The 14,525-nt window shown below is 41.1% G+C and overlaps 1 protein-coding gene across 1 annotated transcript; it reads left to right on the plus strand.

Moving 5' to 3' along the window:
• Nucleotides 1–588: 588 nt before the first annotated feature.
• Nucleotides 589–13,750, plus strand: LOC104267587 (DNA polymerase theta-like; the record flags this gene model as incomplete). Its single annotated transcript, XM_009876514.1, has 10 exons — nucleotides 589–782; nucleotides 1,098–1,222; nucleotides 2,630–2,873; nucleotides 3,630–4,069; nucleotides 4,802–6,775; nucleotides 7,798–7,941; nucleotides 8,667–8,863; nucleotides 10,327–10,567; nucleotides 11,696–11,889; nucleotides 13,613–13,750. Coding segments are annotated over 10 exons (3,891 nt in total), but the record flags the coding sequence as incomplete, so codon positions are not given.
• Between the last annotated feature and the right edge of the window lie 775 nt (nucleotides 13,751–14,525).

Consider the following 14,525-nt stretch of genomic DNA (forward strand, 5'->3'; position numbering starts at 1 on the left):
CCCTGACATTCTGTGATTCTGTGACTCTATCGTGTAGTGATAGGACAAAGGGTAGTGGTTTTAAATTGAAGGAGGGGGGTTTTAGATTAGATATTAGGAAGAAATCTTTTTCTGTGAGGGTGTTGAGGCAGTGGAACAGGTTGCCCAGAGGAGCTGTGGATGCCCCATCCATGGCAGTGTTCAAGGCCAGGCTGGATGGGGCTTTGAGCAACCTGGGCTAGTGCGAGATGTCCCTGCCCATGGCAGGGGGGTTGGAGCTAGATGGGCTTTAAGGTTCCTTCTCTAAAGGAGAATAAAGATGCAGCTTAAAAATCTTCCAGCCACTTGGGTTTAGGGAGCAATCTAAAAAAGATTCTGAATTGTTTAATTGTCAGAGTACCCATGTGAGTCAGATCTCATCAGTACACATATTAAAAAAAATGGGTTAGAAGAGCTTTCTTCAGGGTATATGTTTCTGAGTCAGTGCCTCTGAGTAGTGCGTAGGATGCTCTAACTACATTCCCTAGGCTGTATTTTTGTTTACCCAGAGGTCTCTTCTGTTTTTTTTTCTCTGAAATAGTTTTTTTGCATTGTCTTTATTTTCTTTAGGTCACCCCAGTATATGAGGAGTGGACCACAATTGATTGGTACCAGTTTTTCTGCTTATGGGAGAAGCTGCCTGCCTCAATGAAACGGGTGGCCGAGCTGGTTGGGATTGAAGAAGGCTTTCTTGCTCGCTCTGTAAAGGGTGGAATCATAGCTAAAACGGAGAAGCAGCACAGACAAATGGCCATCCACAAAAGGTAACCACAAATGCATGTGAATGTGCAAAGACTGGAGGCTTTAACATGTGGAGTGGACAAGCTCAGTGCCTGTTTTCAGGAACTGGTTCACCTACTGAATGAGCTGATAGTGCAGAGAACCTGAACCTCCTCTGCTCTGGACTGAGAACATAGTTTGAACAAGGTATTAGTGCTGATGATTTTAGAAATGGTCTTGCCTATTTCTTTTGTGTGCTATGGTAGAGTACCATTCTGTCCTATGCTAGCACCGTGCATTTTTCCATATACACTAATGTGCCCTGGATGATGATTTTATTTCCACGTGTACTTCTACAGGTTTTTCACCAGTCTTGCTCTTCTGGATTTAATCAGTGAGGTTCCCTTAAAGGATATGACCAAGAAATACGGCTGTAGTCGTGGCCAGCTTCAGTCCTTGCAGCAATCTGCTGCCACCTACGCAGGTGAATTGTCTGGGCAATATACCCCAAGAGTCTTACGCTAGTGTGTTTTCTTTCCTTCCAGGTATGGAGATCAGACAGCCACAATGAGGTACTGACAGCAGTCAGTATTGTAAAACCACTTCCAGCTTTATAGCTTAATCTGTGGTTGCCCATGCTTTGAGATGGAGCCACAGATTGTGCTGTGGGAAGGGGGCCACCTGAGTGGAATCGAGTAGTGCTGTAGCATGCTGAGGTCTGTGTACTGTGCAGGAATATAATTTGTTCAATACAAAGCATGGAAATAAGTACAAGTCCATTCTGAAGCTTTGCTCTAACAAGAAAAAATGTACCTTTCTTCATGGGTAAAGTTTGACTTTCTTCTGGTTGCAAAGTTAATAGGCCAGAAAGTATAACATTATGGTTTTCAAAACGGAGTGAGTAGTTTCTGTGTGATTTATCACCAGGAAACAAGAGGTCAGATAGCTGTCACCTTTAACTTAACTTCCTTAAAAGGGCTGTGTAGGAGTAGAAGTAACAGCCCACCACGTGACTGAAATTTCTGTTTCCTAAGTCCTCCATAACTCTGTAAGTGGGTCTTCAATTTTTAAGACAGTTTTAGCTCAATTTGCGAAACCGTATGTGTGGGTTGCAGCATGAGTCAAAGCCCCAAAATGAAAAGGTCACGCCAACTGATGCAGCGCAGTTTAAATGAATTCTGGTAGTATAAATAACTCCTTGTAGCGGTTTCACAATTCTCTATTCCTGGTGTTAACAATTTTCACAAAAGTACTTTGGGAAGTAAAATGAACTGTTGACATGACATATAGTTAAGAGATATGATAAAAGTTGTATTCTATAATCACTGTAAAAATAGTGAGAGATGCTGTGTCTTTCAGTTATTTTCATATTCTGTAGATGCAATCTGTGAGTAAGAGACTATTTTCCCTGCTCTTTTCCTCCTCCCATGTACTGGAGACTGCAGTTGTAACCTTTATCACAGGCTTTGCTTCCTGCTGTGCTGAAGTTCTGCAGGCCCTTGTGGACATCAGTGCAGACTTTCATCAAAGATCTGCAGCTTCTCTTGGTGCCTCTCATCACTGCTTTTTCTTTCTTCTTTTCTTCAGTGTGTTTGCTTCATAGGACTTCTGTTACAGGATACGCACATGGTTCACACTTTCAAGATTAGTATCTTTGAAAAAGCAGCGTCATTCAGAATTTCTGCCTCACTGATAAATTTGTTATTCTAGATCAAGTTGAGTTCTGTGAGGCCAGCTCCCAGTCATAGTTACAATAACCATGAGTTAGTTTCTATAAGTAATGGGAAAGTGAGAAATGTGAACTGAAAGACACTTCAGATGGGGAGGTTGGAAGTGGATGCAGCTTAGAATGAGCTGTAGTTAAGACATTGATGTAACTTCTGTGTTCCAGGAATGATAACAGTTTTCTGTAATCGACTGGGCTGGCACAACATGGAGCTGTTGCTCTCTCAGTTCCAGAGCCGCCTCACTTTTGGGGTTCACAGGGAGCTTTGTGACTTGGTACGAGTGTCTCTGCTAAACGCGCAGCGTGCTAGGACACTTTACAACGCCGGCTTTGTCACAGTGGCTGATCTTGCTAAAGCCAGTCCTGACGACGTGGCAACTGCTCTGAAGAATTCGGTGCCATTCAAAAGGTGAGAAATCAGTAAGTCCAGAAGTTGAGTAAAGGAGTTTGTAAGGTGAAGTATTACAGGATGAAACCTGTAATAAAGCGTGGCAACCTTTTGGTACTTGGTGCTAAACTTTATTTAGAAATAACTTGTAGGACTTTGTAACTGATGACAGTCATTCCATGATTATTTTGAAATTGCTAGAAATGTCTTTATATTCAGCATAAGTTTGTGAGACCTACATTTTCTTCCTCTTTTCTATGCACTGTTAATTCTGTGTGAATTGTTAATGCTTTCTGGAGACCTTTTGCCACCTCTAAAAAGCAGCTCCACCGTATGACCAAATGAGTTGTCAATTTATTGCTGTATATCATTTGAGATTCTCTTGTGATTTTCATGTTAGTGCAATGACAAGCTTCCTTGATCAAGTACCTTTTGGACTGTGCCATGACACCTGTCTGGTTCTTGATCCTGAAGCTTCCTTTCTTTGGCAAACAGTACATAGAGGAGGATTGACCTGGATCTTGCCCTAGAAGGGAGTGGGGACTCATCTGGGGTGCATTTTTGGACGCAGAAACCTGGGAATGCCTTTCATTGACATCAGTTCGCATATAGAAAACTGAAATAGTAATTTCCTATTAAGTGCATTATGTTTTGGATATAGTGCTCCCGGGAAGCTGTGAAGCTAGCTGAAATGGGAGTGGAGCAGAAGAGTGTCGGCTCCTTGTGTTTGTTATTTTCTGCATGAATGTTTACATCTGTCTGTTACCTTTCCCATAGTGTTCGCAGGGCTGTGGATGAAGATGAAGAATCAGCAGAGGAGCGTCGGACTGTGCGCAGCATCTGGATGGCTGGAATGAAAGGCTTAACTGAAAGAGAAGCAGCTTCCCTCATTGTGGAGGAAGCCCGGGGACTGCTCCAGCAGGATTTGGCAATGATGGGAGTGCAGTGGAACCCAGAGTCTTTTCTCGAGACTGATACATCCTCTGTGCTCAGCAGTGAGGCAGAACTGGAGGACAGACTACATCGATCAAATGGAGGGCAGTCTTCCGAGTCTTCAAGGATGTTAAACAAAAAATGGTGCCTTGGTTCTCGGGCTGGAAACTTATCAAGAAGTAAAAAGGGATGTAAAAGGCGACTCAGTGGTAGTACAGAAACCTCCAGAACTGGGAGTGAAGTCCTGGACAGGAGACAGACTCAAGCAGAGGAAGGCAATGATGGTATTGCATACAGTGCTAGAAAACGGCCAAATATGTGTAGAGATAATGAGAACGTGGAAGGAATTTCTCTGGTCAAAACCAAGACAGATTCCAGGGGAGCAGTTCCAGAACTCCATGCTGAACAAGAGAAAACACCAACATTGAGAACAAAGTCTTCAGCCTCTAGACTGATAAAAAGTACTGACACGCATTTAAACCGGACTAAGAGCAAAAATACTGCTTCCAAACTGCAGAGGTCACTTCTTGAAGATCCAAATATGCTTAAGACAGGCATACAAAAGGCACCTGCTTCCCACCCCACCACCTCTACAGATAATTTATTTTCAGACCAAAATAATAAGGAATTTATGGAAACAGGGTCTGTAACTCATGAAGTTTCAAGTTCTGTACAGATGGGAGAAATTAATCTCAGAAAGAAAGATAAAATGGAACGATTATCTGCAGATCCTACCACAACTAACAAAGGCAGATCTAAGGGGAGAGTGTGTTTTCAGGCACCTGTTACACTGCAGGGCACTCCACACATCAGTGTGGAGACATGTAATATTGTAGGAAGTGTAGTAATACCTGGTAGTGCTAGGACACAGAGAAGAGAAAATACTGAGGATAAACAGAATAAAATTAAGAAAATGCAAACAGATACAAGCTGTGCTGAGGTGATGATTGATAAGCAGCAGATGGCTTTAGATGCAGATCATGGTAATGTAACTGCTGGCTGCTCTGGAATTCAAGATATCCACCCTGGCAGCAGGATACAGAAGCCTGTGCATTTTTGTGCTGGTGAGGATAAATCCTGCCATATTCAGATGGAGAATGGCGGTAAAAATGTGAGCAAAAAGCACAATGGAATATTGTTACAAGCTGGAACACTGCAGAAAACCAGCAGTCATCCTAAGGAATTTCTGGCAGTCTCACTAGTAAAATCCAGAGGTGTTTGCAATGCAGATGCTGTTCAGAATGGTCCATCCTCTGATCCATTTCCTGTCTCTAGGGACTTTGAAGACAGCTTCCGCTTGGATACTCAAACAGAGATGATAATAAAACAGGAGGGAGCAGCTGGAATCACAGGACAGCAGGGAATACAAAGTTCAGAGCTGGCTGCAGTACCACAGCAGGAAATCTCTGAGAAACTAAGCACTTCACAGACTGAGAATGCTACTGATGAAAGGCTGGCTGCAGCAGTTAGAAAACTGGGCTTGTCGAATCCAATCACAACAAACAACATTACAAAAAACACAGCTCAGCAATGTAGTAATAAAGCCTTGGAGCCTGGAGGCCTTAATTTACAGCCTTTAGCAAAGGAAATAGAGTGTGCACCTTGCCTTAAAGGTGATTTCTCAGTGACCGACTCCCAACTACACAGTTTTCTACAAGACTACCAGACTCAAAATTCAGTGAAAGGGGAGAGTGTGTCTAAAGACCGTAATAATGCAACCTCCCCTTTTGGGAGGGAGCATGTTGCACAAGAAGAATGCCACGCTGTCCCCGAAACAAGCCTGAATATAAGTGATAGCTTGCTGTTTGATGATAGCTTCAGTAATGTCAGTGACCTTTCAGCCATTCACATCACGGAAGCTGATAGAAAGGACCCTGTGGAGAAGCAAGAGGCTTTGCTTCCTCCAGATGGTCTTTTGCAGAACCCGAGGCCTATTCAGAATAAATCTGGTGTCACTGGTAATCAGAAAGAGCATGAGGATCCTGTGCAGTGTAGCAACATGTCTCTAGCATTCTCTGACCTAATAGCTGAAGTTTTAGATCATGCAAACTCCCCATCTTTTCGGGAAGATCTTCCTTCTGCAGTTCCTGGTCAGTCAGGTTTAAGAAACCCAGTGGTTTGTAACAGTGACCCCAGAGCAGAGGATTTATTAGGAGATCAAGGTGAAAACCTCCAGAGAAGCTGGCCAGCTTTAGACAAGAAAACCCATCCAGTTGTGTGGACTGACCACTCATTTGAACTAAGCCCAGGACTGCAGGATATATTAGACAAATGGCCTAGTCCCTCAGGCATTGAACCAATTTCAGTAAGCTCCCGTTTGAAAGGAAAGTTAGTTGTTCCTGTTGTTAATCAAGAGCCACATCCAGTTTTTGAATCTGACTGTTGTCAGCCAGAGCCTTTGCCCACTTGCCAGAATTCAAAAGGCTCTTGCTGGATTAAAGAAAATGAAATGGAAAACTCAGATCTTGAGAAAACAGACTGCGTGACACTTCCACGCAAGGGAAACAACAGAACGTCCCATCCTCCACCAGACAATAATAACGGGTTTATTCCTCCAACACCCCCTGAAGAGCTTTTTCCAAAGAGTTCTGTTCCTCTTTCTGTGAAATCTGCACGGAAGAGAGAAGTAACCTGCGTGACTGAAGAGCAGCTGATTCAGCCGCAGCAGTATAGCAAGGGCAATGCCAATCTGCAGGTAAAACCAGTCCCTGTTAGTCTTGGGAGTGTAGACCCAGTTGAGACTGATGAAGTAAAAGATGATTCCACTATAGACCAAGGCTTTTCACTGCAGCTGTCTCAGGATGTTTTTCCACTTGTTCCCTTAAGCGCTGAAAGTTTCACTATTATTGATGTAGCTAGTGACAAGGCACTTTTCCAGACTTTCATTGCAGAATGGAGAGAGAAAAGCAGATTCTCCATCTCAGTGGCGTGTGAAAGAACAAAAGGTCTTTTGTCTCCCAAATTGACGATTGGTGGCAAATTCAAAAAAGGTCAGTTCCCGTGTTCCAGCATGTTATTTCATAAACAGCAGGGTGGTATCCTCAGCTCAAGGCAGGAGTGGAGAAGGAAAGGATTTGCAAGAAAGGCAGAAAATTACTGACATTAATTGAAAATTATCAGTCTTATTAAAGCAAAGGAGCTGGGTGTTAGTAGAGGATGGAGAATTGGTGGCAGGAATTTCGTTGGTAGGTCTTCGGTGACTGTAATGAAGTGTTGGCAACTTGTTTCTATGTGAGGTCATCTAAATATTCTCAACATTTCATTGCGTGTCTAGTTTTGAAATGGATCTGTGTTGTGTAGTCCCTTTATCTTACGTATCTTTCCATGTCATAAACAAGTGTGAATATATTTTAAAATGAATAATAAATCTAACAGTAAACTGTACGGATTGTTCAGGGTCTCCACTGAGCAGTGCTCCTTCTGGAATTGCCTTGGAACCAAGGTTAACAAGTTTGCAAAACGTAAAGTTGGTTCAATATATGCATGTGTGAAATTCAGATCAGTCTCTGGGTTGTTGCAATATTGCTTCATTTTTTTCCACAGAAGTTTTAATATGCTACACTTTGCCACTGTAGAAACATTCTCTTCCTTTAAAGTAAGAAGATTAAGCAGAGTTAGATTCTTTGCTGTCATATTGCCATAACAACAACATTTCTTACCTATCAAAATATACTTTGGACAGATAAATGTGAATTTTTTTTCAGAGTGGAAGGAGGGAATACATTCCTGTTTCAACCCTTGAAGACATTACTATGAAAGTCCAGAGTTTTCCAGGGATGCTGTATGGGTGGTTGTTTCTGTTAAGAGAAAGTTTAGCTATTGTAAACATGGCTTGTTTGTTTGTTTTCCCCAAAACACACAAAAATTTTTCTCTCAATGGATAAAAATGAATGTATATATTGAATTTTAAGAAATTTTGGCTCAGCTGCATGTATTTACGTTTTCAGGATCCAAACTCTTCTCTATTTCTTGATGCTATTTTATAATTGTATCTCAAAAACCATTCCTTTAGTAAGTTCTCCTCAGTGGATGCAAGTTAAAGATGATGGGTTTCCTGTCCAAGGCTGTGAAGACATCTTGGTAGTTGGACTGGCAGTATGTTGGGGTGGAAAAGATGCCTACTACATCTCCCTGCAGCAGGTACAAGAGCAGACTGGTAAGTGGATGTTCAGGCTGTGCTGTGTTACGTGACTCCATGTGCTGCCTGGTCTAGTCGAGAGGTGGCGTCCCTGCCCAAAACAGGGAGGCTGGACATGATGATCTCTAAGGTCCCTTCCAGCCTATGCCATTTAGTTTTTTTTAGTTTAGTTTAGTGATGCTGCATTTCAAGGAAGCACCTTCAGCAGGTAGCTTCTTGGAAGTGTTTTGAATGTCCCAGACCCAGCTCAACTGTGTGACGGAGTGATGTAGCCACATTACTCTGCAGCCTTAAGTGTTGAACACTCTTGAACATGTTGCTGTGGGTACATCTTTGCTGCTGTACGATAAGGCCAGGTAATTGGCTCAGACTCTGAGCATGTGTATGGTGAAATGTTCACTTACTCCCATGCTGTCTTCAGCTTACTTGCTTTTCTCTTCCAATTTTTGCTCCCCAGAACAAATCTGATGCTAGAATGCTGAACCTAACCCAATCTATGCTATGTGGCTGGAGTTTGGTTCCTGGCTATCTTTTGTTTCGCAGTACAGACACAGCACATTGCTTTTGGGACCCTTGGCTAGTTTGATAAAATATGTATTACTGGTATAGATTTATCATCATTTGTTCACTATCCAACTGTAGTTTTTTGTGCTTTAGGTTATTGTATTCAGGATTTTTTTTTCTTGCCTTTATTATCATGCAGTGGGTAAAAAGGTGATTTTTGCTTATGTCTCCTGCCTTAGAAATCAGTATGAGTTTGGCACCACCACCTTTGGACAAAAACCTATCTGTAACAGAGAGATTGCAGCATCTGCAGCAGTACCTGCAGAAGAAGCCCATGCAGGAGCGCTCACTTGTCATGTATAACTTCATTCAGCACTACAAGACTCTGGTGATGGCTTGTGGCATCTCCTTGGAAGGAAGTTTTGAGGACCCAAAGGTTTACCAGATTAAGAAATTTATCTCATGTAAAATTATTAGTTGATGCACACCAGTGGAAAAACAGGTGTACCTTCTGGTACTTTACTTCTGTTATTTAGATTTCATTATGCACACCTGTCAGGGGAGGTTAGTGAAATTTTCTTCCATTGAGACATCTAGAACAATATTTAGAGGAGATTTCATTTGCGGTGTGTGTTCATGGTGCCCTCAAGAGAAACAGAGCAAGTTCATTGATTGGTTAACACGTCAATATTTCATGCCTGATTGCTTGCCGGGGGAGGATGAGTTTAGATCTCTGCGGGCTGAAGTCTTGTTGCTATAAGCAGCTTGGGACTAAAATGGCAGAAGTGCTTCTGCTCAGATTATTGATTTGGAGAGCAGAAGACTTTGCAAGCAAAAGATCTACCTGCTTTGTGTATGGATCACCAGGCTACCACTATTGTCTCAAAACAACCCAAAATTTATGGGTAATTTTAAAAACATGGAGTACGATTTGTAACTCAAATGAAAGACTGGGAAGCGGTAAAAGCACCTTCTCATCCTTGTTAGGAAAAACTCTGTGTGCATAGAAATTTCTGGTGTTGATTTTTAAAGCTTGCATCACACATTGGCTGAATAGCATCATGGCAATATTAAAGTCTGCAGATAAGTAGCGAAGGTGTTCAACATGAAGACAAACTTAGTTTTTCATACTGATACATAATTTTAGGATAAAATTAAAGAACAATAAAAGCAACACCTTTCCCTGCACTGTTCTGTGTGTTAAATGGAGTCATACTTGTATTTGTTTAGTGGTGCAACTAATAGACACATCCATAGACATTCACAACCCCTCCTTTCCTCTGTGTGTGTTTATGTGTGTATATATATAATGTGTTTTTTTACCTTCTGCTTGTGTCATAGAGTCAATGCAGAAACCTGTGTTTCATCCTAATTTGACACAAGAAATTGAAATATAGCTATAAGCAAAATTGCTTTGAAGACAGTGGGAGGCTTACTGAGAGTAAAATTTGTCTTGGAGAATTCGTTGTGCTTGTCCTGGTGTGCAAAATGTAGGAGAGCTAATATTCTAAAGAAATAGCAAGTTCTAATTTTACAAAGTCAGTTTTCAGATTAAACATGTTTTGATTCTGATTTTCATATTTAATCTCCTTTGTGTTAGGTTTTTAATAAATAAAAAAAGTGAAGACAACATTTTGAAATGTGCTTAGTTGGCAAAGGGTAAGGTTTTCGAATATGCAGAATTGACTTTGAGTGAGAATACTGCCTTTCAGTGCCTTACTTCCTCCTGAAGGTTTTATCTGAAATCATGTAACTTTTCCACGAATTATTTTGTTCTGCCTGCCAAATGGAGTAGGATCACCTGCACTATAACCTTTCAGTAATGCCCAGTTCAATATTTACATTGTGTTATGACTAAAATGGAAACAAGGTCTCACGGAGGTCTCCCTTTTTTTCCAGGTGGCGTGCTGGCTGCTTGACTCTGGCTCGAAGGAACGCACTCTTCACAACATGGTGACCAACTTTGTCCCCCATGAGCTACCTCTACTAGAGGGAGTAGGCACTGGCCAAGGGGTGCAGAGCCTGGGGCTCAGCGCCAGCAAAGACCATTCTGGGCGGTACAGGGCAGCTATAGAGTCTGTGCTTATCTTCAGTGTCATGAACCAACTCCGAGATGAATTGCAGAAGGAAAATCTGACAGGTAAAGAGATCTCCTCCGCTTGGGCACAAGGATGGAGAGTACCACAGGATGAATGATTAGCGGAGGAGAGAATAGATTTGGAAGTTCTTGTCTGAGTATATTCTGTGGCAAAGCCTTCATTTGTTAAGAGAAAAGAAGCAACCTCCCTCGGAAGTACATCTGTTTTGTCAAAAAAAAAAATTTTAAATTAAAATACAATTTTTATATCCCAAATATCCACCGGTTCCATTGGTTAAGGCAGTAGCAGAGACTGTTTTAAGTCTCCGAACCAAGCAGATTGGTAGCTCCTGAGTGAGTACCATGGCCATTCTGAGGGGGCTTTGTCTATGGTTTCTTATGAACATTTTCAAAATCTTTTGCTGTTCCTTGTCTGAAGCAACTCCTTCCTGAAGGAGATCTCTTGCTCGTTGGCCTGGCCGTATAGCATTGCCATATTATATGTTGTGTCCATGAAACTTTCGTGACCCCATAGTGAACAACCCAGTATGTTTGGATTAAGGTCCCTTCCAGCCTAGGCCATTCTATGATTCTAAATGATTCTAATATTTGCTGAATGCTTATCTCTGTTTAAAAACAAGCAAACAAAAGAAAGGAACCCTCGAATCACATAACTTATTGGTGGCCTTTGATTGTTTCCCCTAAATTATATCCAAAGACTAAGAATAGGATCCAGTCTCACTGATGTCTTTTATTGAAAGTTTACCACATCAGTTACAATCATGACAGCTAAATGTTAGAACATTTTTAAAGATGTGGGTGGTGGAATGAAAGTGTATCAAGATAGAAAGCTTTACATGAAGCATGTCTGTGGTTTATAAAATGCTTATAAACAGAGAGATGTATATTAGTTGGAAAAAAAGAACAGGAGTTGTTATTCTCTTAAATACTTTTGTGATAAGAAGTTTTAGAATACTTAATAGGAAATATTTCTTACTGTGAAATATTCCAGCAGCAAAAGTATTTTAAATCTATGTTAAAAGATTTTAGTGTGTCAGGACTTGCAGGATTTTAAAACCTGAAGATTCCCCAGTTGTGTGGATTTTTTCTTTTTCTCCATCTGTTTATCTGCAGTTGGTCTTGGTTTTGACATTTTGACATTATGAAAGTTTTTCTTGGGACTTCCTACAGATGTATTTTCTAAAGTGGAGATGCCCACCCATTATTGCTTGGCTCTGCTGGAGCTGAATGGCATCGGTTTCAGCACGACAGCCTACGAAACCCAGAAGCAGGTCATGCAAGCTAAACTGAGCGAGATCGAGACGAAGGCCTATCAGCTGGCGGGTCACAGCTTCTCCTTGACCAGCCCTGATGACATCGCAGAGGTATGTGAGCGATAGGGTAGGAGAGGGAGAACTTCCTCGGAAGTTACTCTCAGGAGGCTTTTGCCTAGGAAAAAAACAAACCCTCTTGGGCAGACTGCGTGTGAAGAAAAGACAAAACACAAATTGAACTCTGCTTGGAGTTCATTTGTCTTTAACGCTGATGAGCCCACTGCCTGCAAGGTGCTGTGCTTCTGCTTATTGCTGATCGTTTTGATTTCTGCTAACTTTAGCAGAAATAAAGAAGGTAGAAGTGGAAATAAACATGCTGGAAATAAGAACCAAGTGGAAATAAGCATGATGTTTGCATAGGACCTTGGCTTCTCATGTCGCATGAGATGGTTTTTCAGTTAAATGGCGTTAGGAGCATTTTGGATCAATGTTGAGGGACTAGTGAAGTTTTTTTGCAATACTAGTATTCCGCACATGAGATGTGATGTGAATGTCACGTAGTTTGAATCTAAAAATTTTTGTAGTGAATAAGTTGCTTTGTTACCCTTGTCCCTGTACAGGCATGGAAGAGGAGGAAAGGCTGATTTAAGTTTTAAATCCTCTACTGTCTGTTTTTAAGAACCTGTAGAGAGTGAATTTTTTTGTTTGTTTTAAAACTAAGAAATAGATTTCTATGTAAATTAGCTCTACTTTTATTTCTGTACAGCTTTGCTATATACATTTTTAATGTACATTACATGGTATAGATTATAATTGCTGTGCATGTTTTTTTTCCCATTTATCTCTTTTCTATATACTAATCTCATGCTGAGGGGCTATACTTTATATGGAAATAGCCATACTTTAAATGGAAATAGCCATCACTGGAAGAAGTTCCACAGAAATACTCCTGCTTTTGTTGAAAATGCAGTTTTGCTCAGTAACAGTAGTCTTAAGTTAAAACTCCTGAAATAATGCTCAACTCCAATTGCACTCTGCTTCATGGAAAAGGGGAAAGAAAGTGTGGTTTGTTTCTTTATGAAATGCTGTTCTCTGAACTGCGAAAGGTTGTTTCTCATCTGGAAATTTTTTTAGGAATCATTCAAAGTATCTTGTATAGGTTAGTAGAGCTTTACCCTTCTCATTTTGTGTCAGTAAAATTTTTGTGCCTCAAAAATGTGGGAGAGAAATGCTTCTATTCTCTTCTGCCAGCTGCAAAGTGAAACACAATAGCTGCTAAATAGTGTATAATGCTATGTAGAAGCATAGAATGAAAAATGAAGACCTGTGTTCTGTCTGTCAGCAAATGAGCATATACTTAGTTTTCCAGTCCTTGGCAATTTTTTAGAAATACTAATGCTCTGGCTATTCTATAAAAGTATGTGCCACCACCTCCTTCTCCGCCACTCCTGTTACTCTGAACCATGCTCCGTGCTTACACTTCTTTTTTTCACCAATGTTCTTCCCACTTTTAGTTGTCTTAACATCATGTTTTATTACAGTTGACTGTCAGCAGTAACCTCACTTATTGGATGGAGTTAATTACCCTTTCTAAAAACATACATCTGCATTCAAACTTGCAGTGTTCAGAAAATGGGATTTTAGATTGCATTTTGTAGTTAATTAAAATGAGGAGGAATGACTCCGATAGCAGAGATCTTTAATCAGCTTTTTAATTACCTGGAACACTCGTGCTATCCTTAGGTTGGAACAAGCTCTTTAAGTGCTCAGTTGCTTTTTGTTTTCTCCTGGGAGCAGCGTGCAGAAACTGATTTCGAATTCTGGCCTTTTTCAGGTTTTGTTCCTGGAGCTGAAGTTGCCACAAAATGGAGATGTGAAAGTTCAAGGGAGCAAGAAAACTCTGGGTTACACCAGAAGAGCAACTGCTAAAGGAAGCAGAGTTAGCTTGAGCAAGCAGCTTAGTACAACCAAGGTACAGTGAAGTCTGGTTCTAGTCTGAAAGGGGCTGTAAAAATAACTCCCTTCTAATTCACACATCTGCTGCTTGGATACGACGAGTGAAGTATTCTGCCTTAAATGAAAGCGAATTTTAACTGCCTTTTGCTCCCTCAGCACTGGAAGTTCAAGCTGGATTCTGCCTTCTCCGTTAGCAGAGTTATTAACTCCTCCTGCTCTCCTAAAGCCCGAGTGTAGTTAGGACATGACTATAAATAGCAGGCTTCAATAAGAATACATCAGGCAGAATTTGATTTCTCAAACCACATGCAAGGCCAAAATAGCACAATAATTCTGTAAAGCCAATAGTAGAAGCTTCAATTTTTCAACATCAGCTTAAATACCATGGTGATTAAAGGCAGTGTTTTCTCTTCCTGGTACTACCTTATCTGTGTTTTGTGCTTCAGAGAATTTCTCTCAGAGTGGCTGATCTGACTGCTCATCAAATTTAGTGTATCAAAAGCTTCTATATATGTGAAGGCTATTGACATGCTTGCCAGTTGATAAATATTGTGGAGCTGCATTAATACCAACTGCTGCAGGCTAATGGGTGCTCTTGCCAGACAAGCGATGTTAGCAGATATCTGTGTTCCCTGTTTTCAGGACTCATTAATCTGCATTGTTTTCTTGGTTTCCCGTTGCTCTGTGCAGTCAGTGCTTGGAAGACAAGTATCGATTTCTGAAACTCAAGTGGCAGTGAAGAAGTGAGCACGGTGGTGGCAGCAGAGCAGGGAGCAAGAAGCAAAGTGAGG

This window comes from Apaloderma vittatum, unplaced genomic scaffold, assembly GCF_000703405.1.
Source record: "Apaloderma vittatum isolate BGI_N311 unplaced genomic scaffold, ASM70340v1 scaffold34339, whole genome shotgun sequence".
In the NCBI taxonomy this organism is placed as follows: Eukaryota; Metazoa; Chordata; class Aves; order Trogoniformes; family Trogonidae; genus Apaloderma; species Apaloderma vittatum.